The 25,861-nt window shown below is 39.8% G+C and overlaps 1 protein-coding gene across 1 annotated transcript in view; it reads left to right on the top strand.

Moving 5' to 3' along the window:
• VPS41 (VPS41 subunit of HOPS complex) overlaps positions 1-25,861 on the top strand; it is a 101,948-nt gene that overhangs the window by 62,717 nt on the left and 13,370 nt on the right. The window contains exons 11-23 of the mRNA XM_071561564.1: positions 4,397-4,494; positions 6,283-6,412; positions 8,095-8,210; positions 9,782-9,838; positions 12,127-12,188; positions 13,023-13,104; positions 16,602-16,694; positions 17,192-17,319; positions 18,189-18,333; positions 20,855-20,896; positions 21,004-21,054; positions 22,361-22,498; positions 24,884-24,938. Coding sequence (XP_071417665.1) covers positions 4,397-4,494; positions 6,283-6,412; positions 8,095-8,210; positions 9,782-9,838; positions 12,127-12,188; positions 13,023-13,104; positions 16,602-16,694; positions 17,192-17,319; positions 18,189-18,333; positions 20,855-20,896; positions 21,004-21,054; positions 22,361-22,498; positions 24,884-24,938 — 1,197 coding nt within the window. The remainder of the gene's footprint in view (positions 1-4,396; positions 4,495-6,282; positions 6,413-8,094; positions 8,211-9,781; positions 9,839-12,126; positions 12,189-13,022; positions 13,105-16,601; positions 16,695-17,191; positions 17,320-18,188; positions 18,334-20,854; positions 20,897-21,003; positions 21,055-22,360; positions 22,499-24,883; positions 24,939-25,861) is intronic.

Genomic DNA, 25,861 nt, shown 5'->3' with positions numbered 1-25,861 from the left:
TTTACAATTTTGCACCTGGACTGAAAACTGGAAGTGGAGCAGAAAATTTCATGGTTGCTTCTCTGCTCATCAGGGTAATACATATGAAGTCTATGATACCACAGTGTTTTCTCATGTCTCAACAGCTTCAGATTTTCAGATTTATGCTGTTTTAGAGCCATTCTGAGAGCCCAAAATTCCATTATGCTATTGTAGCTAACTGTGATACCATTAATAAATCATAAATGTTTCTTCAGTAGTTTGCAGCCCAGTGAATTAGGAAAGAGAGTATTTCCTGCATTGCAAGTTAGGTATGTAGGATCCTATTTAATAAAGTACCCTCTCATCTTCTATTTCTGTCTTAAGAAATAGTTACGCTTATTCTAAGGAGGAAAATAATTACTGTAGCTACTGTGATGCCAAACCAGACATCCATAATGTGGGAAAGTTACACCACTGAACTGTTCTGGCTGCTTTGTTTGAAAGAGGATAATGCTGTGATTATCTGTAAGGGAAAACAGATGAATCATATGGGTCTCATGCACTGAGATCTGTGTGACATTGCTAATTTTATTTACATGGTGCTTTTCCCCAGTAATCTTTTCCATTGTTTCTGCTACAGTTCATTGCCTCTGTGTGTCTTCATTCGCTGTCAGAGATAAACTCCACTGAATGTTTCTATTTTAAATGTATGTTAGCTGAGCAGATCCTATCAGTTTAGCTCTGTCAGCTACCGCTGGGAAGTGGTGTATTGATTAGAAGGTATTGGTATTGAATTACAGGCTTAACGTGGGCTAAATGCTGTTGTGATCTTCCTTAAAGAGTGCTTGACTTCTGTGCTCACTCCTGCAGCCTGTACCAAAGCTGGAATGCTGCACAACTTCTGGGCCAAGCAGGAGCCCCTTCCTCACCTCTTCCTCAACTGGTTGCTAAATAGCTAATCAGTTAATACAATGCCTTCAAAGGTAATGAACCATCTGGTCTTCCTTGCCTTGTCAGGATTTTATATACTTTTATATGGAGAGGTACTTTATCTCTGCCTCAGATTAGAGATTAACACTGGAAGTCTGTAAAAGACTTCAAGTCAATTGGGGACTTCCTATTCAATTTATTTTTGTCGAAATTTTATCTGAGGAATCTCATCTCAATTCCATCAACCAGGCAGCAATGTCTCTTGGTACTTGTCTCCCTTTGCATTTCACCAAATTCCCTACAAAGCAGATTTCTGCTTTAAAAATTGCATGTTGTAAGGCCATGCTTGTAACCAGCACATCTGTATGTTTTGTGAGGCAGTAGCTACATAACTGCCTGGCAGGTTGGCATCGCACATTGAGATTGCACATTATAATCTGAAAGAAACCCCTGAGAATATTTATTTTCTTGTTTGTAAAGTGAGATACTGGGATCTACAGTACCAACATATGTTGGTATAGGCAGAACATAAAGCTTAATTGATGAATGTGATGATCATGAAATTAACTTCTTACAGTGATTTATGCAAACATTTCATTGAAGCAAGTCTGCTATACTTGAGAAGCCAAAACAAAAAAAAAATAAAAAAACCCCAAACCTAGTTGTTTAGTTCATTCTACTTATACCATTGTTCATCTGTTTTGCCACAAGCCAAGCCTATCATTTATAAATTTTTTCATAAAATGAGTCAAAATTCTTCAAGATTTTGACTTCTTTTTCTTCAAACCTAAGAATTTCTAAGCCTCAGAACTCTTGGAGTCTGTTGGTTAACAAAGTTTTATCAGTTCAAGGGAAAAAAAGAGTTATTCAGAAAATCAGCTTTGAAGCTTAAGTGTTGTGTTAATTTTCATGTTAATTCTCTGCATGTTGGTTCAGCTTCCTGTCTACGTTTTCAAAAGCCAATGTTGAAAGGTTGTACTCTTTGAAATCTAAGGCAAAACCCTTTAACTGTAACCAGAATTTTACTCTATAAATCTGCTGTGGAAAGGCAGGGGCTGCTGTTTGAGGTTTGACTAAGCAAAACAGACTCCTTTTAGTTTCAGTCCACCTATATGTGTGTGTGTGTATAACTCGCAGAGGAAGTGGCTTTATTTAGTTTGGGTAAATAATGTAGTACATTCTGTTCTATCTCTGTAGTTTGATGTATTTCATACATTTCATTTAATGAGCAACAATAAAGATTTACAGGTTTTTTCTTTTTGCCTCCTGATGATTAGCTTGACAGCTGTACATAGATGGTGACCATGGACTAGATCCACTGTCAGCATTTTTTCCATCTTCTCTTATGACAGGCATAAACATATATGACACTTGGCCCTATACTGGTCACTCCCATTTGCTTCAATTCCACCTTTATTTTGATTACTTTGGATCCTTTTCAAATTGCCAACATTTCTGCAGTGCCTTTGTGTTGTGTTTTCTCCCCACCGGTGATCTTAATACAGTGTCCAGAGAGTAAGACAAATTAACCTATCTGTGCAGCTCTAATTTCTATAATTTTTTTTCAGTGAGACTTCTTTGATTAGCTGCTCCAAGGGTTTTAGCAGGTCAAGAAGCACTGTCTGTGCCAGTTACTCTTTGTTCAAGGCTGGAGCTGCAAAACTAGAGCGTTGTGTTTCAACAAGGCCTCTTGAGATGGATGAGCTGAGAGAAAGCTGGAAGTAAAACCAAGGAAACTAAACTCTACTTGAAAACAAGACTTGAAGTGGTGATTTTCATCTGTTTGTTTACTTTTGTTTCACAGAACAGTGCTATTGTTTGATCTTAAATTACTGTTACATTGGGCATTACAAGCATTTTCACTGGCAAAGGAACTCAAGTTCTAGTGTCAGACAGAGAAACACACATGGGTTTTTAGAACCATCTCTATAGTCTTTATAAATTAAGCATTCACCATGCTACATTTGGAGTTTTCCTCTCCAAATACAAACCGCAATATTTTATATGCCTTTGAGAGCCTTCTCTTGGCCCTTCTTTAAAGCTGAAATTAAAGTTTCTGTACTGGTTCTTCAGTAGTATTATGGATTTCACTTCGTTTTTTCTTTTCCATGTTTTTCCTCTTCCATATTACTTTAAATTGCCAAATAACTGTCCATAAGAAAACTGGTCGTTTCTGATGTGGTTTGTTTAAAATCATCACTGAGAGCAACATGTGACACAAAGTTAATCTCATCAGTCTTGCAGGCTATAGCAAAATAATTATGTACATGGTTACAGATGTGAACCTGTTCTCTCCTAGAATGGATTGAGTGCTCCATCCTTGTGCTGTGCTTTGGTCCCTCATGTCATGTTGAAGTGTCAGCAGTCATTAAAAGGAGAAGAGTATTTGCTTATTCATTGAGAAACAGGTGTCAAATCTGTACTTTACTTGACCGTATTTTTTCCTCCTTTAGCAGGAGGATGATTATTTCTCCTGTCCCTTCTTAATATCTTAGCAAAAGAAAATAAACTTTATTTTTAGTGTCATTACACTGCATTTTCTGTTTGGCTTGCTAAAACAATTAGTGACTTTAAATAAACAGTAGATACTAGTAACATAGAGTTCTAAGCAGTAAGGAAGGAAACTTTTTTTCCCTACTTATGCACCTAAAGCTATTTTTTGGGAGAAAATTAAGAGGCATCTGCTATTTTTGCAAAAGCTTATAGCTACTAAGTTTTCTAATATGAGCCCTTGGATAATTGCTGTTTTGGGCCCCATGTGAGAGGAGCCTGCAAAAAGGGGGGGCACTGTAAATACAGCAGAATCAAACTAAATAGTTATTTCTGTGTCAGAGGTCCCATTTAGGGAGCCTTTTTGTAAATACAGTTCAGCACTCTCTTTTGCTTTCTCTCTCTTGAAATAGGCATCACTTAGTTGTCTTGATTTCAAGACCAATTTTAGGAAATTGCATTTTCAGTTTTATTAACAAATAAAGATACTGTCAACTGTGTGTTTTCTTTGTAATGAGGGTATCTGTATGTCTTTCTGTGATGTTTAAAGTGATGATAAATAAATAATGGTCTTTATGTTTTCATATATCATACCAGTAGATGTAGCAGGTGTGATTGTCCTATGGCCACATGAACTTGCTACCAATATGCAAATCAATGAAGTTGTTCTACTTATTTCCTATTTTATTGAGTTCGGTTTTGGTTTTCCTTCCCTTTCCTGTGTGATTACTGAAAATCAGGCTGAACATTCGTTTCAAATGTTTCATCTCTAGCATATCCTGGAGCACAAATATTTCTTCTTGCAAGCTTTAATGTAATTTAATCTGTTAAATGTGATTTTTCTTCTGATCCAACTGGGAAATCTCTGGGTTTGTTATATCTATTGAGTCTTCATTTCTCTGAAGTGCTGCTTCATGCTGTTTATTGTCACTGAAAATCAGTTGTGTGTTTTTCTTCGGTAGTAGTTCATATACATTCATTTTTTTTTTAATGTTGTCTGTGTCCTGTATTTCAGTTTTCCAATTCGACACTGAATTCTACATCAGTGGACTTGCACCTATCTGTGACCAGCTCGTTATACTTTCTTATGTAAAGGAGATCTCAGAGAAAACGGTAATCTTTTTTTATCTCAGAGTTTCTTCACCACGTTAATTTGACCTGTGAGTTGGCCCTTAAACTGGTCACGCAGATCTGATTATCTGAGAAAAAATTCGTAATCTGCTGGTAGTGAACAGTGCTTGAAACTTCTCTGACCTATAAAACAAGGTCAGTGGAGGTGAAGTTGAAGACTAATGTACTTACCTTTCAGAAATCATGTTTGTGTTCCCTTATTTCTTGCAGAAGGCAGAGAAGGTCTCTAGCTAGTCCTTCTCGCTCCTTTTTCCTTCTTTCCCCCCGCCCCCCTTTTTCTTTCCTTTCTCTCTCTCTTCTTGCTGTTTCTGCACCGGAAGAAATGAAGAATCTTGTTTAGGACTTGCTGACGCTGCATCTCAGAAGAAATGAGAGCAGCCAAGTTGATCAACTCGAGCAATAAGCCACTGCAGGGTGGAATGCACGACTGTGAGCGAGTGGCATCATTGTCTCCCTTCCTTCTAAGATCTTTAGTTGTGTGCCCCCACTCTGTATGGGGAGAGGCAGAAATTAGAATTCACGTCAGTCATTTTTGCTGCGCGCGGGCCAGCGCCGCGTCTGCCTCCGACACGTATTTCACGTTGCCAAGTGAAATAAAAGGCGAGACAGTGCAGGAAATCCTTGAAGTTGCCGTGTGAGAGTGGCAGATGCTCTTGATCATCTCTTTGATAAGCATGTCTGCGTTAGACAACCATCACCATAGTAACCTTAAGCAGCTGGTCGCTCAAGTTGCTAGGCAATGCAATGCTGTGGGTTCAAACAAATGCTCCAGCCTGCTGAAATCAATAGGGTGAGCTCCCAGCTCTGCTTCGGGATGGCACATTTTTATTTCTTTATTTATATTAAGGAGAAAAATAATGTCACAGCAGTGTTTCCCGAGAGAGTCGGCACTGTAGTCCTCCAGTGTGAGAGAGTTGGGGGAACAAAAGAAAGCAAACAAATGGGATAAGGAAGTGGGGGGGAAACTGGGTTGAAATGCTAGGGAGCAAGGAAATTGTGAAGCCACTGCTAATAAAACAGTAGCACAGAAAAGGAGCTAGTATAAAAGAGGTGTGACTGATAAAGGTTAAAGTCATTTTAATTGCTTCAGGAACGAAAGATGAGAAGGGAATTTCAGGTGGTACAGCAGTAATAGACACAGAAATGAATTTTTTTCACGTATTTGGTTTTAATTAGCCTTTTAAACAAACTCTAGTAGCCAGGTTTTGCTAACTTCTTAGTTGTCTGGGTAACTGTGGAAGGAGCAGTTGTACCTGGCACTGTCTGTGCCCTGTTGTGGTGGGAACCCCTTGGTCAGTGTCCTGGCTCTGTGGGGCCCGAGCTGCCTGAGCTCTTGGGTTGTCAGAACACTGGTCTTCCTACACTTGATTTCACAGCTCTCAAATGACAGCTTCCTACTTTTTACAAATTGGATCAGAATTGAACGCATGACTTGCTTTGAAAGTTTTTTTGTTTTGTTTATTTTGGGCTTTTTTGGGCAGTAAATTGAGGAAAGACCAAAATAGTGCTGCTGCCACATGGGTAGGTTAGAGCTGTGCAAATCCACCTTCTGTGTGTTCTTTCTACGTGTCCTTGTTCTTTCACTCTTCATTCTGGTATAGTTTACAGCCTGAAGTAGAAAATATGGGGTTGTGTTGGATCTTGGCTTAATTAAGCTTTGCAACTTGTGTGATTCAGAGCTTGAGTACACAGTGCAAAGTACTGGATCTTTGTGAGTGTTTGCAGCTGTTGAATGCTGTTGATGCAACTAAAGTGTTATAGTTTTTCTAGGAAGTGGAGTGCTGTGCAAGGCCTAGGCTGGATATTGTGCAACCCCTCCCTGAGTCCTGTGAGGAGATCTCTTCTGATGCACTAACAGTACGAGGATTTCAGGAAAATGAATGTCGGGATTATCATTTAGGTAGGTGGTCTCAATATTGTTTTGGTTTATTTTCATACCAAGTCAAAGAAAGGCTTGATTTGAGAGGATTTAGCCTCCTTTTTTTTATGTCATCTCCTTTGAATAACTGTACCTGCTTATGACACTGGAATGTAGAGTGGAAATCCACAAGAACTGGCCACATGCAAGAAAACAAATGTGTGTATTTAAACATCATGATTTTTAATGCCATCTATCAAGTCAGACATACTGGGGAAGGCAGAAATCTGTATCTTATGTAATGTCCACTATCATGGAAGACAGTATCTTTGATGGAGATTTATTCAACTTGTGATACACAGGAGCTCTTCTTACACAAAGGGCTTCAAGAATAGTGAGTGGCACAGTGTCTGGAAAAGCTGCTTTAGAGAGAAAGATTGAATAAATGTCATTTCAGCAGTAAGATGTACCTGGATTAGCTTAAAAGGGGCACACTGGTGTTCAGCTTCCCTGTCCTGACAAAGCTGTCACAGTGTACAGGCACCAGAATGGAAAAATGGAGTGAGTAGAAACTGGATTTTAGCAAGTTCCGCCTAGAAAATAGGTTTAATTATGTAGCAGGTAGGGAGATTAAGCCCTGGCACAATATATGCCATCTTTTAAAGATGGGATAGTTTTCTGATCTGTGTGTGATAGCTCAGAAAAATGCATGGCAAAGCTGATGCAGAATTCTTTGGTGAAGATTATATAGCCTGTGTTATACAGAAACATTCCTTCTGGCTTTTAAAAATCCATGAATCTAGATTTTAAGCATCTTCTCTGGCAGCGTGCTTCAAATCATAGACTTGGCAGACCTGTCTATGTACATCTCTGCCCCTAAGCCACTGGAAATATATCTCCTGACCCCAACAACATCGGTGCCGCTATCAGTAGAACTGGGATTTCTTTATACCTGTCTCGAAGCGGAATATTGATGTCCACAGTTGTACTTTTATGCTTTATGAATATTCTAGTTCATCTGACAAGTCTGAATGTTTTGGATGGCTTTTAGACAAGCATTATTTAGTGTGTTACTGGTCACTTCAGGAGTGTATTTCTGTGTTGGTACAGACACAGATGAAGTGGGGGTGGTTTTCTTTCCTGTGCCTACAAAATATTGTTGTTTCTTCAGGGGTCCTGTGGAAATAATAACTATTCAGAACAGTTACTTTCTGTGTTTGATTTTACTTTTTAGTACCTTTTCTTTGAGCTTACTCAAAAATAAAGGCTTATGGTATGAGAAAATGCATTATACATATAACCTTAACTTGTAGCATTGCAAATGCATTGCTGTAATGATGTGCTGTGTCCCCAGGGGTTATGGCATCTATCATTTATGCTTTTGATGGCCTTGACCTTGATGGGAAGGATAAGTTTATTGAAGGCTATGTAGTGTAATAGTCCTCTAAAAGTATAATAATGGGTTCTAAACCATCATAAAGTTTACACATAGTGGATGAATCAGAATTTGCAATAAGCTGTAGTGATTTTTTTAAAAGATGTTTTGCCATTTAAACCAGTTTTAATTTATTGGGGAATGCAGCCTCCAAAACAAGCATGTTCTGCAGGAGTAGCCTTGCTGTCTTCCTGGCATCTCCTCTTTTTAAATTCCCCTCAAGGGTGTACTAAAAAGCAGAGCTTTACTTAAGGACAATATAATAATAAATCTGTGTATGCATTTTCAGAGTATTCGGAAGGTGAATCACTTTTTTATATCATCAGCCCAAGAGATGTGGTGGTGGCAAAAGAGCGGGACCAAGATGACCACATTGACTGGCTCCTTGAAAAGAAGAAATATGAAGTAATTTTAACATCATTCTTTTCATTCATCTTTCCTAGTTTGGAAATTGGAGTGGGGTGATGGACTTTGCTAGTTTGTTTGGATTGGATAGTTTCTGTTCCTACAGTCATGGACTAAGTGCTTGTAAAGGGTGGGAGTTAACTCTACATCCCTCCATCTCTCTATAGGGTTAGTCTTCTCCTGAAACAAGAAATCAGAATTGCAGCCAAGTGAATAGCTGAGTTAGATGCTGTGATCACTGCTCTCATCACCAGACATGAAATGTGTTAGCTGTCACTGAAAATTATTAAAGCTGGGGTTTGGGTTTAAAGCAGCAGCACAGTTATGAGTTGCGTGGATATTATTCTAGGTCTATCCCAACTAAAGAGGGAAGAGAAATAGTCCTGATGGGCAAGATGAGATTTTTTTTCTTCCATAGTGCTTCCACTCTGGAGCAAAGTGTTTGTGTTTGGGCATTGCTCCATGTTACTTACCTAGAGTGTTCAAGCTTTTAAAACTAAAATACTCTGGGCTGGAATTGTAGCTATTCATGCTGAATGTAGTGTTGCTCACAAAATAGGAGAGCAAATATTAAAAGACAAGAGTGTACAGCTCACTTGGGGGAAAACAGCTCAGTATTTGGTTGCCTAAGTATTGGTGTGTTTAAATGTGTATATCTAAACTCCTAAAACAATGATAAATTCTTACACACCATATCAACACAGACCTGGTGTTCTGAAGTCTAATGTCCTGCAGTTACTGACTTAGAACACTTGTTACCATGCATAAAGTAACTTGCAAATTCCTATTTATGTGTTATTTGTTGGGTGCCCCTTATAAGAAAAAAAAATGTGGGCAAGCCATTCAGCACAGGTTCCTTTTGTTAATACAAGCATGATATTTCTCATTCAGATTTGTTTAAATCCCTGTGGATGCTTTTGCATCTGCATAGCAAACTTGTATGATGAGTGCAGTTTTGCAATGTTATGTAAATCACAGCATTTGGTCCCTGAAGACTCCAGTCATTTGCAAGTGACAGCTGTGCAGGTGCCTTTCTGAAGGCTATTCAAGGTAGTAGATAGTCATGTGTTATGATATATCCTAAAGGTTTCATTTGGAGTTGTAAAAGGGCCAGCTTTGTTTCTGTCCATTGGAAAGAAGTACAAGAGCAGCAAATGATACTATTTAAGTAATAAATCATTCTGACTGGAGAAGTTTGGGCTGGGGAACTGGAAGGTAGACTTGCTCCACCCCCTTTGCTGTTGATTTTTTCACAGGTTCTGGTAGTGAAGGGATCTCATTTGAAAATGATCCAATGTGATTGCATTGTCTGTTTTGTTGTAATCTTGTGATTTGATCCTAATATAGTAATGAGGAGTGAACTCAGATGGAAACAAAAGCAGTTTTCTCTTTGGTTGACTGCTTTTGTTTGAGTATGAATTCAAAGCTGTTCATCCAACCATGGCATTAAAAATTCGAGTGCTTCAAACACCCTGCTCTGAAAAACAGTTGATTTATACAGTTCTAGAACTTGCTGTATTGGAAGTTTGTGTATTTGGCTAATACCTCTGTTTCTTCCCTTCTGAATATAGGAAGCTTTGATGGCAGCTGAGATCAGTCAGAAAACCATAAAAAAGCACAAGATTTTGGTAAGTCTCAAAACTTCTATTGAAAACAGAGTATTTGCTTTCTTCTAGGATGCTGTGAGATGCAACAAATTCCCTGTTTTGTGTGACACCAGGCAATAACTGCTTGGCATACTCCAACTAGCATTTGATTTCTTGGTTTCAGCTGCACAACAGGAGTGTTGGTCTGTGAAACGTGGAAAGGTCTGGATTTTATAAAGACATTAAAAAGAAGAGAATTACATTTCTGATGGGGTTTTTGTTTGCATTTACATTTGTATTAAATTACACACAGTATTGCACTATTAGAGATTGTGGGAGGAGTGACACATTTAACCTTCACTTCTATCTGGTACATGTGACAGCGTTTTGTCAAGAGTTTGAGAGGTGCAATTGGAAGACCTTTTAAATACTATTGAAATTCAATTGCAGTTTCACATCTAGCTCTCTTATTCTGCTTTCCAGTTCTCATTATTTCACATAGTTAAGCTCCTTCTCTCATTTATAGTCATTTCCCATGTTTTACAGTCCCTTTCACAAAGCAACAAATGGTATGGATGTTTAAGACAAAAGGGAAGATGGAATAATAGGAATGAAAGCATTACTAATTTTAGCTTTTGTTTTTGTTTAAATTGACCTCAGTGTGAATACATTGGTATTTCATTAGTACTGCTGCTGCTTCAAGTTGAAGTTTGTACAGACTGTCAGAGGTTGTGTTTCATTTTTGGCTAGATTACTGATATAATACCCATGCTGTACATCAGTTTGTCTTGAAAAAACTGTTACTCTAGTGTAGTCTAGAAGTTGAATCAAGATGTAATGGCATGTCATCACCTATCACAGAGTTTGCACTTATAACAGCTGCTCTGTGACCCTTGCAAAAGATACAAACAACTGTTGAAGGATGTCCTGGCATTAGGACAGAAAAAAAGCCAAACACAAGCAAACAAAAACCAAACCCAAACAAACAAAAACCAAACCAAACAACCCCACAGCTTTTCTTTTGGTTTGCAGAAATTTGCTCTGCAGAATACAATGAAATTCAGTGAAATACAAGCAGTTTTTGAGAGCTTGGTGTCTAGTACAAAAGCCAACAACAGAATGTGTTGAGGGGATAAGATGTTGACATTAAGCCCTAAGGGAAGGATTTAAATACTGATTTAAAATAACTCCTGCTCTCACTGCCAAGAGGGCCACCACACTCACAGCACCTGAACCACCTGACCAATCTGGTGGCCCTGGGATTTTTTAGGTTACAGTAATTATCTCTGCACCTCTGAGCAGAACACAAAGGTCCTGAAGAACCAGATCTCCAGCTCCTTTACTTGCACATCTTCTCTGCCAGCTGGGTAGCTGGTCCGTAGGAGAAAGAGGATGGCAGAAGTCTTCACTCTTGAGAATTGTGAAGTTAAAAATACAAAGGTTGTTCCTATAGTGGAAGGAAATCTTAAAATGTTCTGTGTGTGCATTTTTTTTCTGACTTTTTAGTAGATTGACCAGTTGAAGTTGTTGCATACCTGTGTTCATATTCTGCTCTGGTCAGTACTGTCGATCAAAAAAGTATTGTGCCTCAGAAGACCCAGATGCTTGTTCTTGTAAGAAACAAGGACTTCTTTTTCATTATTCAGCTTTCTTTTTTCTTTTTTTCCCTCTTTTTTTCTTTTGTTTTCCCTAGAAACAATGTGCTTTTATTGATTTGATCCTTAAGTTATGCAGTGAGTACACTGGGATGTGTCAACATGGACACAAGTGTTGAGAATACAGCAGAAGAACTCTGCCAAAATTTTAATATATATATTAGATGCCTGCCAGAAAAATTTTACAACTGACCTGTGTGATGAACTCTTGAGAAGAGAAATTTAGTATGTAATAATACCTGATAATCTTGAAAAGCTCTCAGTAATTGCTGCACTTTATTGAGCAACACTAGAATTTATATTCTCAACCAACTTTTTGCCACTCTCTGCAAACTTACTGTTGACAAAGAGCTATTTGAACTAACTAATGCAAGCACTGAAGTTACGTGGTTTGAACAATCCTTAACAAGGAGAGGTAGCCCAGCTTTCTCAGCATGAATGAGGTTATGAGAATTATTTAAAAGAGCACTTTAGTTTACGCCTGTGAGTGGCCTACCAGGTATTTTATGTTGACTGTTCTGTGGGCCCTACTTACAAAGGAGAATCAGGGGAACCATTTAGAGCCTGGTGTTTGACTTTCCAGCTTTATGCACTGCTGTTGTAGTACTTACTGTGGTAGTCAAGTAGTTAACTTTCAAACTTTTATAACTAATTCTTTATTTTTATTCCCTTTAGGACATTGGCTTGGCCTATGTTAATCACCTGGTGGAGAAAGGAGAGTATGACCTGGCTGCTCGGTAATGTAGCATTAAAGCTCTTCTTTGCTGGCTGAATTGTGTCTGTGCATGGGGAAAAGCAAAAACAATTTATTGATCCTGAGGTATATGGGGATGTTGGTTTTCTATGTGTTCTTGAGTTTCTGAAGTTTCAAAGCATTGTGCCCAAAGTATTTATTGTGCCCAAAATTTCCTTGCCTGTACTGACCTAAAAGTTATTGTAAACTTTAACTGGATTTGAGACATACATGTTTTTGAAAGTCAGCCTTGATTTTTCAAAGTCATACTAGATTTTCAAAGCCGAGGTTTTCTTTGGATTTTGATAAACTAATTTTATTAGTGTGTAAGACCATCAGAAAATAATTTGGTTTTACATGGGTATAAACAAAAACATCAAATATGGGTGTCTAAAGTAAGAATGAGAGATTAGCCAAGATTTGTGTTTTCATGTATGTGTAAGCATAAATATATCTTGGTAAGTGCTCAGTTTTTCTCATCTGAGCTTTGAACAATTCACTCATAAAGCTCATCGAGAGGGTGGCATCTCTGCCTGTGGCTTGGGGGTTGGAACTAGGTGGTGTTTGAGCTCCCCTCCAACCCAAACTACTCTATGAAAGCTATTATGGCCCTAATCACAAAGGGTGAATGCATAATAAGCAGTTAGTCATCTTGCATGCAACAAAATTTTAAGGTCTGAAAGGAGAAGAATGCTGTGCTGAAAGCAGTGCCAAAAGCAGCCACTTGTGTGAACGTCATGATAGGGAGAAGGCGAAAGGAATTCTTGCAGTAATGCTGTCACATTTGTGTTATTCTCTGTACCTATTTTTGTTCTCTTTCTTTTCATCTTCCTTCCAGAAAGTGCCAGAAAATTCTTGGCAAAAACACAGAACTCTGGGAATTTGAAGTTTACAAGTTTAAAGAAATAGGTCAGCTTAAGGTAAGTTCTCTGTCTGCACTCAAGGAATTTGCATTCTGTACTTCCTGCATGTCTTGATGGAGCATCTAAAGCATCACACTTAATGCCCTGTTGTGGTATTCTTGCCCCAGATCTCTTGCTGTTTCTAATTGTCTTTCAGATTGATGTGTATATGTAACATGCCTTAAAACAGGTTGGAGGCATAGCATATCCAGGCACTCAGCTATGTATTTTTACCTGTTGACAGTTTCCAAGTAAAAGACCCATGCCCAAGGCCTTTACTTACAAAGATGTTCACAGTTAATTATGTCTTTCTCATTTACTTTTCATTCATTTCCAGTGTGTCCTGAAAATCCTCTCCCTGCTCTTGAGGAAAGTAGTCTCTGTGGGTGCCAGTCATTCTAGAAAATTCAGGTCCCTTGCAACAGACACAACTTTAAGTGTCCAAGAACTGCAAAGCCAAGACCTGTGCTGTGTGCTGGAAATGGTGGCAAGAACTAGGAGCAGTCTGCCCTGTCTTGTGTTTTCCCTGGTCACAAGCCAGCTATTGGAGCAGTACACCTTCAGTGTGAGATTCTCAGTTAATAAATTGCCCAGGACATAAGGCTCTAGTACTGTCGCTGCTAAACCAGCAGAAAACATTATGCACACTCCCTTTGGTAACACATGTGCAGTTACTTCTGAATTTTATGTCTTCCTATTCAAACTCAATGAGCCAAAAAGGACATATTATTAAGATCTCACAGCACGCAGTCCCTTGCTGGCTTTGAGCTATTTAATTCTGTTCAAAGACCAAAAGTGTTTCAGCAGTATGAATTTCAGAAATGTCTGACTTCTGTTTTAGAGCCGCTCCAGTCCAAGAACAGCCTTGCCTTTGAGTGACTTCTTAGTGATTTGGTGCATTCTTTGCCACCTTGAAAGATGAAATCTCATGTTTCTGTTTCTTTATTTCAGTCCAGTAAGGGACCAGAGTTCAGGTACAGGTGAAATTTTGATACATTGCTTCATAATCCTTTTGGGTTTTTTTAGATGTGTCTCTAAGGGATGTTTGTCTTGTCTCCACTTACGTCACCCAGCAGATTGTAAAATATAAAAATACTTGCAGGTTTGCTGCAAAGCATCTCTGCTCAATTACTGCCTTTCTAAACAGTTGGTTGTTTTCAGCCCTCAGAATTTCTTCTTTTTCTTCTTAAGGCTTAGGCCCAAGAATTCTCAGACTTAAAAAACCAAAAGTTGCAGTCCATTACATTATTCAGCTTCAGTTGCAGTTTTAGAAAATGCTTGCCTTATTTTACTATTTCAATCACATATAGCTTTTTCCAAAATCCTAGAGATACCTGAGTATCATAAGGATGAACTAAGTTAAACCAGATCTAAATGAAGGAGTTCTTGTAATGCTTGGGATCTCTTGTGTATTGTTTGGAATTTTTACCTCTTTACCTAACCAGCTGATATTGCACACCATATCATAACTGTGCTATAATGGCTTTAAGTCCTGATGAGTAGACTATTTGAGATTTGGAGAAAGTTTATTTCAAATGGAATTTTCTGTAAAGAATTTGCACTGCATATAAGTGGCTGCCTGAAAAACAACATTTCCAGTGTAGTGTGCTTTGCCAGTAACTAAGGTGGCAGTAAAACTAAAGCTTTAAACTTTCCTTCCTGCAGAGGGGTTAGTGGTACCCCAATGTCAAAACCTGTGGGGTAAGTGTCTTTTTTGTCTGTATGTGGCTTTAGGGTGTTTTTGAGCATTCTCTACTAAATGGTCCCATTTGGCTACTAAAGGTTGCATTTTGGTAACTTGACATCTCATATCTGAATATCCTCTAGCAAACCATGTTGTGGCAGTTCCAAGATGGTAGAGCCTCCAGCAGTGGTGGCTTGAGGGAGTTACATGTGCTCAAGTCATTTCAGTATAAAATACAGTTTCTGGGCTCCAACAGCTGAGGAGGGTGGATGGATCCAGAGGAAGGTGCCAGACTGTGAGTGATGCCTGTTGTGGCATTGGGGATATGCTTCATTCTGTTGGCTCTGCTGTGACAGCAGTGGCTTCCAGCAGGGATGCAGGATGATCAGCTGGCAACAGCAGTGCTCTAATGACCAAAACATTGTCTAGAGGACACTTGAAAGCATTCACCTGACTCCAGTGGGCATAGTAGAGAGCAGCACTATCCAGACAGCCTTTTTCACCTCATGAATGTCCTTTGAGGAAGCAATAATGGTGGTTTAGGCTATCTCATGTCAACTTTTACTTGCCCTTTCTTGTGTATACCTCATCCTTATACCTATTGATGAAAAGTCTGTAAGCAGCGCTTAAGAAGAAACTGGTAAACTCTGTGACAGGTGGTGGGAGCTGATGTTGGCAGCACCACGTTTCAAAGACTCGCCAAGCTCAAACAGCACAGAGAGAGAAGAGGTCTCTTGTGAGCAATGAACTGTTAATTTTTGCAGAGTCATTACCGATTCTTTTTTTATTGATCTTGTATTTGTACTTCCTCTCTCACCCACAGATGGAAGGCTTTAATGCAATATGTAACTTGGGGAATTGTTTTGATTTAAATACTAGGAGAATTTGTCATGAATAGTCATTGCTGTCTGTAAAACTGAAAAAAAATATGGTGAGATGATGTTTTTCCTGCTTCATTCAAGCAGCTTCATTAACAAAATATTCCTATACCATGTGCCAATAGTGGGCAACAGGCAACAATCTCTGAGTGTGTGGAGGAATTTTGTCGGTGTTGATCCTTCAGCTACAAACCCCCAAGTCCCCATGCAGCTAGTAGCAGTAGGATTTATTTTAGCATGTGGCAATAATTTTGGCCTCTGGTTGCATGAAATAATAGTGCTAATAAGATGGTGTGCTGAAATTCCAGGGTATGAGCTGATTTATTCTGGCAGGTTGTTGTCTCCTGCCTCTTGGGGTGCAATTCCTTATCACTTCCTATATAGCAACAGGCCATATGCCTTCATCCTTTCCATGAAGGGATATGCTCTCAAATTCGTTTTCATTTGGATATGTAAAAATAGCTGGCAAAACATAACTCTTCATAAAATGTAGTGACCCCACAGTAGGTCATAAATCAGAAGTACACATTTTTTCAGCTAATGAATCCTTATACCTTATACCAAGGCCAAGACTTGACAAAATGGATTTTGAAAACATTTTTCATCTGAGTAGTCTTTCATGGGTTTTATTTTCTAACTGACTAACAGTAAATATTCAGACTTCTCTAAGGGCAGTGACTGATTCTCCCTTTGTAACTAATATCTTGTCACCTGTCTTTCCAAAGAAAATTCTTTCAAATAAGTAAGACAATTCCAAGGTGTGTAATGCCAAAGTAAATAACTTCAGGGTACTGCTTACAGGTAAGAGTATGTAGCCGTCCAGTGATTTCCAAGGGCCGCGTTCTGTGCATAGCTTTGTTCTTTTGTTTCACAATTCTTTTTTTCTCTCATCAGTGTACTGGGATGTTTCATGTCACTCCCCTTCTGGCACCTTCTTCTCTTTCTTCCTATAGGCAATTAGTCCTTACTTGCCAAGACGGGATCCAGTTTTGAAACCTCTGATCTACGAAATGGTCCTGCACGAGTTTTTGGAGAGTGACTACGAGGTACTGCAGCCTGATGTGTCTACATGGAATAGTTACTGCCAGCCAAACACCCTCAGCAGTGTGGAATTCTGACAGCAAATTCTCTGTTGTATTCAAACATGATCAGTGGACAGTTCCACAGTAATGATGATATTAAAAAGTTGGATTTAGATTTTGTTTTTCAGAGAGTAAATAGGATGTTCTTCACAGCATGCAAATACTGTGAGATTAATTATTTGTTATAGATACTGTTATTTTTAGTTTATTGAATGTAGCATAAGTGGTTGAGGTGATGCACAAAGGCTACAGCACCTGAAACGGACTCAGCTTCATGAATCTTAATAACACTCCTGTGAGAAGGAAAAATTGTTCTGCACTGTGCATGTCTGTGGACACAGAAGAGTTGCTTAAAGGTGAAGCACAGCAGGCATCATCTCAGAGGCTTTTCTGAAGCTTTGATGTTTCAAAATGTTCCATAGGCCATTCTTTCTATTTCTGTTCCTCTCTTATACTTTTAGGGGTTTGCAACCCTTATAAAGGAGTGGCCTGGAGATCTGTACAACAACACAATCATAGTTCAAGCTGTAGTGGATCACCTGAAGAAAGATCCACAGAACAGGACTTTGCTACGAACACTTGCGGAATTGTGAGTACGATTTTAAATTCCTGTTACCAAAAGTACACTTGAAAGAGTGTGCTGTAGTTTATCAGTATTTGCTTAACTCTCTTAACAGAAATATTCTTTGCTTCAGTCTACAGAGTATTGGCTTTCTCTCCTCTCCACTCTGCTGATTGCACAGCTTAGCAATTCTTTACCCTTCCTTATAAAGTTCACATCGTATATGAAAGCAAATTGTTGAGCATGAGATTGGATTTCCTACTTCTCTTTCCAAAGTAAATAGCTGGCATTCCTCTTTATGCTGCCGGAGGAAGCCTCTTTTGTGAAGTGTGTTTTCGGAATTACCTACGGGAAAATAAAATGTTGGGGTTATTGCCCACTATTTAAGGAGAAGTTACTGCATGGCTGGAAATCTGAGACTGGAACATGGGCCAAAACTGATCTGGTTCTAGGCCACTTTGTACAGGGTAAAGTTCTTTGATTTTCTCAGCCTGATCACCATGTTAAGTTCTTTTCATACTGTTTCTTTGAAGAAGGTAAAACTACTCTGTTACCATGTTACTGAAGTTTTTAGAGAACAATATTTTTAGCTCTGAAGAGAGTTCAAATTGGTTTGCAGAAATTCTAAAGCTAGCATTTTGTGTGGCTTCCCTGTGATTTGAAAACGGAAAATGAAAATGCAGAAAACCACAGGTCAGAACACAAATGCAATGACCAATATAAACAGAGGTGAAATGAATGTTTCCTGGTGTTTATTTCCCTTTAATAAAAATGAACCACAAGGAGTATATCCTAACAAGCTTTCCATACTAGGGTTTGTTTATATTTTCCCTCAGAGGTGATTTTCCTGCACTTGGGTATGTGAGATACATGCATTATAACCCTGTTTTTATCAGGTATACTTACGACCAGCGCTATGGCAGAGCCCTAGAAATCTACCTGACTCTGAGGCACAAAGACGTCTTCCAGTTGATCCACAAGCACAATCTCTTCAGTTCTATCCGAGACAAAATTGTTCTGCTCATGGATTTTGATTCAGAGGTATGGTGATCTTAATGATTTTATATTCACTTCCCACTAGAGATATTTTAACAGATTAGAAATAAATGAGCTGAAGGTAGTGTTGAGGCAGAGAGTGTGTTTGCTGTGTCTGGATACATTCTGAGGTAAGGAAGATTATGTTTGCCTAGACTGCAGAATAATTGACCCAAGGATTATTTTTTTCCTTTGTATTTCCATTTGTATTTCCTTTCCATTTCGATTTGTCACTCTCAGTGAGAAGAGTGCCAGATCCAAGGTCATTGTTGTGATTCTCAAGTCACAACATTGAATATCATTTCACACAGAATATCATTTCACTGTGATATTCTTTATTTCTAATTAAATAATGCTGTTAATAAGCCAAAGAAAGAAGACAGCAAATTTATTTAGGCATATATTAAATGTACTTCCCACTTTTCTTTCACTACACTCAATTAATGTGCTTTTGGAAGTTTGCAAGATTTTTAACCTAAATTCTAAAACTCAGGAAGTGTTTGTTTTGTGCTGAATTCTGTATTCTTTCTTTCTAGCCGGCTATGAAACCTGAGCAAATGAGTTTTGGTATGATCCTTGGGGAAGATAACCAAGTAGATCTGCTCTTTTTTCAGTGCAGTAGTTGTTTAAACACTATAGTTAAAATACAGAGCCATCTGTACCACAAATCATCATCTTTAGTTATGCCCATCCTAAACTATATAGGGAGGGAAAACTCTAACTCTTTGCACTTAAATGTAATAAATCATGTCAGGAATCTGTGGTTTTGTATTTTTTGAATGTGAAGCAAAATTTGCTCTTGTAAGAGGAAGCAGAACCAGAACCCCGGTAGCCACTCAGCTTTCTTGGTCTTGTTTGCTTGGAGGAATCCAGTTGTAAGGCAGCTTGAGCTGTGTGTTTCTTGCGTAGCTGTCACCCTGCATTGCCCTTTAGCAATGGGACAGTCATTTGGCAGTGGCTTTCTGTGCCCACTGCTTGGGCACACTTCACCTGCTGTGTAAGTGCATTTAGTGAGGAAACTTGGGAGAAGTATTCTGGAAGAATAAATGAGGTGTTCTCCTGTAATGTTGTGCTGGGAGGGAATGCTTATGTTGTGCAAACTGCTCTCTGAATTACTGTTTCTGAAAAGAGTAGCTCCGCAATATCCATCTGACAGTCATGGATTTTGATTCAGAGGTATGGTGATCTTAATGATTTTATATCCACTTACCACTGGAGATATTTTAACAGATTAAAAATCAATGAGTTAAGAGGAGTCAGGAGTCCTCAGCAGCCAACTTGGTGAGCAGGGGGCAATGCCAAGAGCAGCTGGGGCAGATTTAAGGACTCCAGGGAGTGTGATTGGGCAAACAGGGGCATGGCAGGGCTGTTCACACAGGGCTTCTCTGACCAACCTGGGGCAGCCAAGAGAGGCAGAGAACAGACTCAGTAGCTTGTAAGGAAGAGAAACGAGATCCTCGCAGCCTCAGGTTGAGTAGTGTATTAGTTTAAGCTTCCTCAGTTATGGTGTTGATGAACCATAAAGCTCTGTCCCTTTTAGCTGGTGGAGTCACTGCTCGAACTGTGGCAGACAGACCTGCTGATGGCAGATACAGCTCTGCAGTTCACAGGTTGTCAGGAGCACTGGGGTCCTGGTCATGGCCAGCTGGGCACGAGTCAGCAGTGCCCTGAAGCCAGGAGGGACATCCCTGTCCTGGGGGGCATCAGGCCCAGCATGGCCGGGCCAGGGAGGGGATTGTCCCACTCTGCTCTGCACTGGGGCGGCCTCACCTGCAATGGAGGGGCAGTTTGGGGGGACACAATGGAAGGGAGAGATTGAGCTGCTAGGGAGTGTCCAAAGGAGGGCAGTGAAGATGGGGAAGGGTCTGGAGGGGCAGCATGTGAGGGCACTGAGGGCACTTGGTGTGTTCAGCTGGAGAAGAGGAGCCTGAGGGGAGACCTCATTGCAGGGACAACTTCCTTGGGAGGCGCAGAGGAGGGGCAGGCACTGATCTCTGCTCTGTGGAGACCAGGGACAGCACCCAGGGAATGGCCTGGAGCTGTGTCAGCGCAGGGACAGCCCCCAGGGAATGGCCTGGGGCTGTGTCAGAGCAGGGACTGCACCCAGGGAATGGCCTGGAGCTGTGTCAGGGCAGGGACAGCCCCCAGGGAATGGCCTGGAGCTGTGTCAGCGCAGGGACAGCCCCCAGGGAATGGGCTGGAGCTGTGCCAGGGCAGGGTCAGGTTGGATCTCAGGGAAAGGCTCTTCCCCCAGAGGATAGTGGGCACTGACCAGGCTCCCCAGGGCAGTGGGCACAGCCCCAAGGCTGCCAGAGCTCCAGGAGTGTTTGGACAATACCCTTTGGCACATGGTGTGACTCTTGGGGCTGTCCTCTTCAAGGACAGGAGCGGGACTCGATGAGCCTTGTGAGTCCCTTCCAGCTGGGTATATTTGTGATTCTGTGATCAGTGAAAAGCACAATACTGTAGAGAATGTGAGAAAATGTGTGTACCTGTTTCTTACCTGAGTTCTCTTTCTCTATTGTAGAAAGCAGTAGACATGCTTTTGGATAATGAAGATAAAATTTCTGTGAGTATAACAAGTTCATGGGATGGCAGTCCAATGCTACCTTGTATTGCCTGTTCTTCTTTCAGTCCTGTCAATGTGCTGTTTATCACAGGTTTGTTTCCTTTCAGATTGACAGAGTTGTTGAAGAATTGGAAAACAGGCCTGAGTTACAGCACGTGGTGAGTATTTCTAAATTTTGTTGATTTCAAGTTTTGCTGAATAAACTCTTTCCTGGATATATCTTTTACAGGTGTGTTTATCTTGCCAGAGTTCACCTGACACAGAAATGTCATACATCAGACCCTGAGATAAGCTCAGTCGTTAAAACTTGGTTGTAATAATCCCAAGGTCATGGGTTCAATCCCCTGTGTGGGCCACTGACTTCAGAGTTGGACTCGATGGTCTTTGTGGGTCCCTTCCAATTCAGAATAGTCTGTGAATCTCTGTGAATCAGAGCCAAAGTGGCTACTTCTGCAGATTCACTCTGGAACATGGCCATAGTGTCTTTAAAATAGTAAAATTATTTTGAAATGTCTACCTGTGAGAATTTGCTAACATACTGCTTGCTTATTAATATACCATGAAGTCCTTATAGCATTGTAGGCACTTGTATTCTATGGTCAGTTACTTCTTGCTTGTATTCCTCCTTTTTCCCTACACAAAGATGGGTTTGATTGGTGGGTGCAGCTCTGAAATGTGTTTTGCTGATCTATAGAGACAGTGAACTGCTTGTCTCTTTAGAGCTGTAGCTTCCATACACTGCAGGAGTGCTCTTGTTTGTACAGAATTACAGGATCACTCTAAGTTTGTGGCTCCACACTGCTATTGCAAAGGCACCTCCTTGGTTGAACATGCTGTCAGTGAAATACATAACCTGTGACCATGGGCTTGGGCTGTGCTGGGGAGGGAAGTTTAACTTGCTGCTGTGTACAGATGGGCTTCAGGGTGCTGCTCTGGTGGGGAGCCATTGCTGGGGTAGAGGTGTGAGTATGGGGAACAGCTCTGTGAAGTTTGCAGCCACACCCCAGGAGCCTTGCAAGGGCAACTGACTGACTGACTGACTGACTGTCAGTTTAGGGAAGGGATGCAGCAGTTTCAAATTGTGAAGCCTATTCCACTGGAATAAAAGTGACCCTCATAATTATTTTCAAGGCTTTTCTGTGCTCATATAGGGAGGAAGGAGCTTTGCTACAGTATCTAGACTCAAGATTCTTTGGTTAAAGCATTTCATGGGGTAAAGACTTTTTCACCTATAGAGTGGGTGGACACTGAGCAGGCTCCCAGGGAAGTGGCCACAGCACCAAGGCCACAGAGTCCAGGCAGCATTAGAACAGTGCTCTCAGGGACATGGTGTGACTCTGGGGCTGTCCTGTGCACGGCCAGCAGGTGGACCTTGATGACCTCGTTTCAAGTCAGGAAATTCTATGATTCTATTAATAATACTGTGTAAGTGGGTTTGAGTTCTGATTCTTTTTTGATTCCTAGTATTTGCACAAGCTTTTCAAAAGAGACCACCATAAAGGGCAGCGATACCATGAGAAACAGATCAGCCTCTATGCTGAATATGATCGACCAAACTTGCTACCATTTCTCAGAGACAGCACACACTGTCCACTGGAGAAGGTAAGCCCCCAAAATCTAAACACAGATTTTTATGTCTGGTCTGTAGCTTGCAGTGTTGTGAATTTCTAACCGTGTCTGGTACTGCCCTCTAGTGCCAAAGTGAGGGATCCCATCAGCTGCAGAAGTTTGATTTGCACAGCTGATGACAGCTGAGACCTTCTTCTCTCAGTCACCAAGGCAGGAATTAGTGGGTATTTTCAATGCACAAGTTGTGAATTCACACTTAAAGCATACCTGCAGCATATTTATTCATCAGTGCCTGGCCTGACTGAACAGCAGGATGTAGTTGCAAGAAATGGACAGTCATTTTGCCAAATCTAGGAGCTGTCAGTGTTAGGTCTTGAAAAATCAGTAACTATAACGGGATTTTTTTACCTTTATATTCTAAAGTCATAAGTACTTCAGCCAACCGATTCGTGGTTTTACAGAGTGCCAGGTTTCCATTTTCTTTTTTTTTTTTAAATATTTTTCTACCTTGCTCTTCCTTGACAAATTAAAAAATCATAGAGGTAAGGTCAGTCTCAAGGTGTTTTGTACCCTGCTTGAATTAAAGTGAAATGAATGAAAATTCTAAGTTTTCCTCTTCAGATGGGTCAGTATTTTATTATTTGCATTAGTTGTTGTTAATGGCTGTGCAGACCTGAGCTTATGAAAGGATGCCTATCTGTAAGCAACTATAATGACACCAGGGGAGTAGTTTTTAAGTGTAATACTGAGTATTGCATTTTACATGGTTAACATTCCAAAGAGAACTCTACTGTTTCTGGCACCTCTCTTGTTTTGAGTGATTTTGTGAACTTCACTGTGCAACAGCAAGAAACAATGGAAAATGCTTTCCTGGAATTGGGGACTTGGTCTTCATGGAAACCATTACCTGAAACTAGATTGGCTGAGAGATCTTTCTGTAGGCACTGAGCCTGCAAGGTTTCCAGTCAGAGACTTTTGTCTACAATATTGACTTTTTAACTTTTTGATTCTCTTAGTTTTGTCTTATATATTATCTCTGTGATCATGATTTTATATCTAAAACCTCACCTGCACTTTTTTTCTTTTGGTGCCAATTAGTTGTAGTTCTTGCAGATTCAGCCGCCTGTCTTCAGTGATGGGTGGTGCAGAAAAGTGCTGTGTGAAACTGCTGCAAGCTCATTGCTGGCACTGCAGGAATAGGGCAGAGACCCATGAATTGTGGAAGGTCTGGTGCAGTAATCACCAAAGTGAGAGAAAAGGATGTTAGGAAAAGAAGGGTCATTCTAACCTTAATATAGTTCAGTTACAACCTAAGGAAGAGAAAAGAAAGATACCAACACTACATAACAGTTGATTTGCTGTCACTACTAATTCTGTAATTATTCTTGCCACTTGGGTCATATAGTAACACTTTTTGCCACATACAAATCTTTCTTTTAAAGGAATAAAAACGGAACTAAGTATTTCCCAGTTACCAATATTTTCAGTTCCTGTTAAGCAGGTTTCAGTGCAGTGTATAAATTGCAAAAAGCAATTTCTATTTGAAAAAAGTCACTCTTATTATTGCTCTAATGAATATATGAACCCAGCAAGAAGAAGTAATTCTTGTTCTGTAGAAGTAAGCCACATCTATTGAAGTGCAGTTCAGCAAATGCTTTATACAATGCACTAAAAGAGAAGTAGGAATGTTCCTTGTTTTCCTCCAGAGGGAGCATGACAGTCAGGAAATGTGCAGCACCTACAACTACTGAACACCTGGTGCTTTGTAGTTTTAACTTGTAAGGGGAGAGGGGGAAAAAGCTGTCAGCTGTGTTTATAACTTAGGAGTATTATTCATACCTTCATTCACTTGATGTATGTAGTTGGTAATTCGCTTGCCCCTACCGCAAAATTCATTGTCCAAATCTCTTCATAGTAACCCATCTAAAATAATAAGAATGGAAAGTTAATTCCTACCTACCTCTTTAGTTGTAGCTGTGTTTTATGGATTTAGACTTGTGATCTCCAAGTGTGAAAGTCTTTATTTGTAAACAGTTGTCTTTTCAAGCATGCTGTGAATCTTGAGTTTGCATTCTGTTTCCAATTCTATTTTCAGTTTGGAAACAGACATGGCATAATTAATGGCATACCAACCCTGCAGATTTTCTATTACTAAAAACTTACTGGTAATTAGTTTGGTAGTTTTGATAATTGTGCTGGTGTTTACCTGTCCTGTCCCCAGATTTATTCAGTCTCAGAGAAGAATTTTAAAAAGTCTCATGGAGTTTCTCTTAAGTAATGTGTGGCAGGGAGCTGTATTTCTGTCAAAATGAGTAATGTAACTTGGTGGGAAAATATCTATAAGCCTCTTGCAGCATTTGAGACCAATAAAATTTTCATGTTACATGGTTTCCTGTGTTCTCTTTCCTTAAATTCAAGGCTCTTGAGATATGCCAACAAAGGAACTTTGTAGAAGAGACAGTCTATCTTCTGAGTAAGTAGTGCTCAGTGTGATAAATTGCAACACGCTTTTGATCTTGTAATACAGTTTGTGCTGGGAAAAATGTATTGTCTAATATTGTTCAACATGCTCTTCCAGAGACAAAGGTGGTGTGCAGTCAGTACATGCAAATTACATTATTTAGAAAATAAAGCAAAGCACTGGATGATTAATGTGATGTCTTAACTCCGTATATTGTGTTATTGGTGTTTTTCTGGGGTTTTGGAACTGTTGGAAAGGCTTTAGAGAACAGGTTGGGAGGGGAGGTATTTTTGATACAGTCTCCAAGAGAAGAGTAGTACTGTCAGAGAGAGGAAAAATAAAACAAAGGCTTTTTTCTGAATGCATCCCAGAAGCTTAATATTATCATTTGCTGGGATGGAAGATAGGCTTATGTTGCCTTCTATCTTTTCTTTTTTTAATAAAATTAATTGTAAATTAACTCCTCCAGGTGGCCAATAATTCTACCTCTGAATGAGATTGTAAGACTAAGATTTTTATGTATGTTTGTGTATTAGTCATGAACAGAATAGAAAGCATTTTTTAAAACAATCTCTGGTATAGTAAGAAGAATGTTTTGTGGACCATTTGGGAGAAGACTGGGATTTACTCATGAATTTATTTGAAGAATAGTTCATTATTTCTACTACTTTTTCCTGTTTCCTCCTCTTATTTTTCATGGGTGTAAGCTGTGCTATACTTACTGCAAACTAAGAGTACCCACGTGGGCTCTTAAAAGGGCCCATAGCTCCGTATCATAGTTTACATGTATGCACATAGACACACTGCCCCTCACGGCAGTTCAGAACCCCTAAATGACCCTTAGAAAGCCTCCAGGTCCCAGTCCAGCAAAGTGCTCCAAGCACTTCTTCATATTGCACGGATTGCTCTGGTATTTGAATTCCTACATCTGATTA

Source organism: Pithys albifrons, chromosome 7, assembly GCF_047495875.1.
Source record: "Pithys albifrons albifrons isolate INPA30051 chromosome 7, PitAlb_v1, whole genome shotgun sequence".
Taxonomy (NCBI): Eukaryota; Metazoa; Chordata; class Aves; order Passeriformes; family Thamnophilidae; genus Pithys; species Pithys albifrons.
This window is presented reverse-complemented; position numbering and strand designations above follow the sequence as displayed.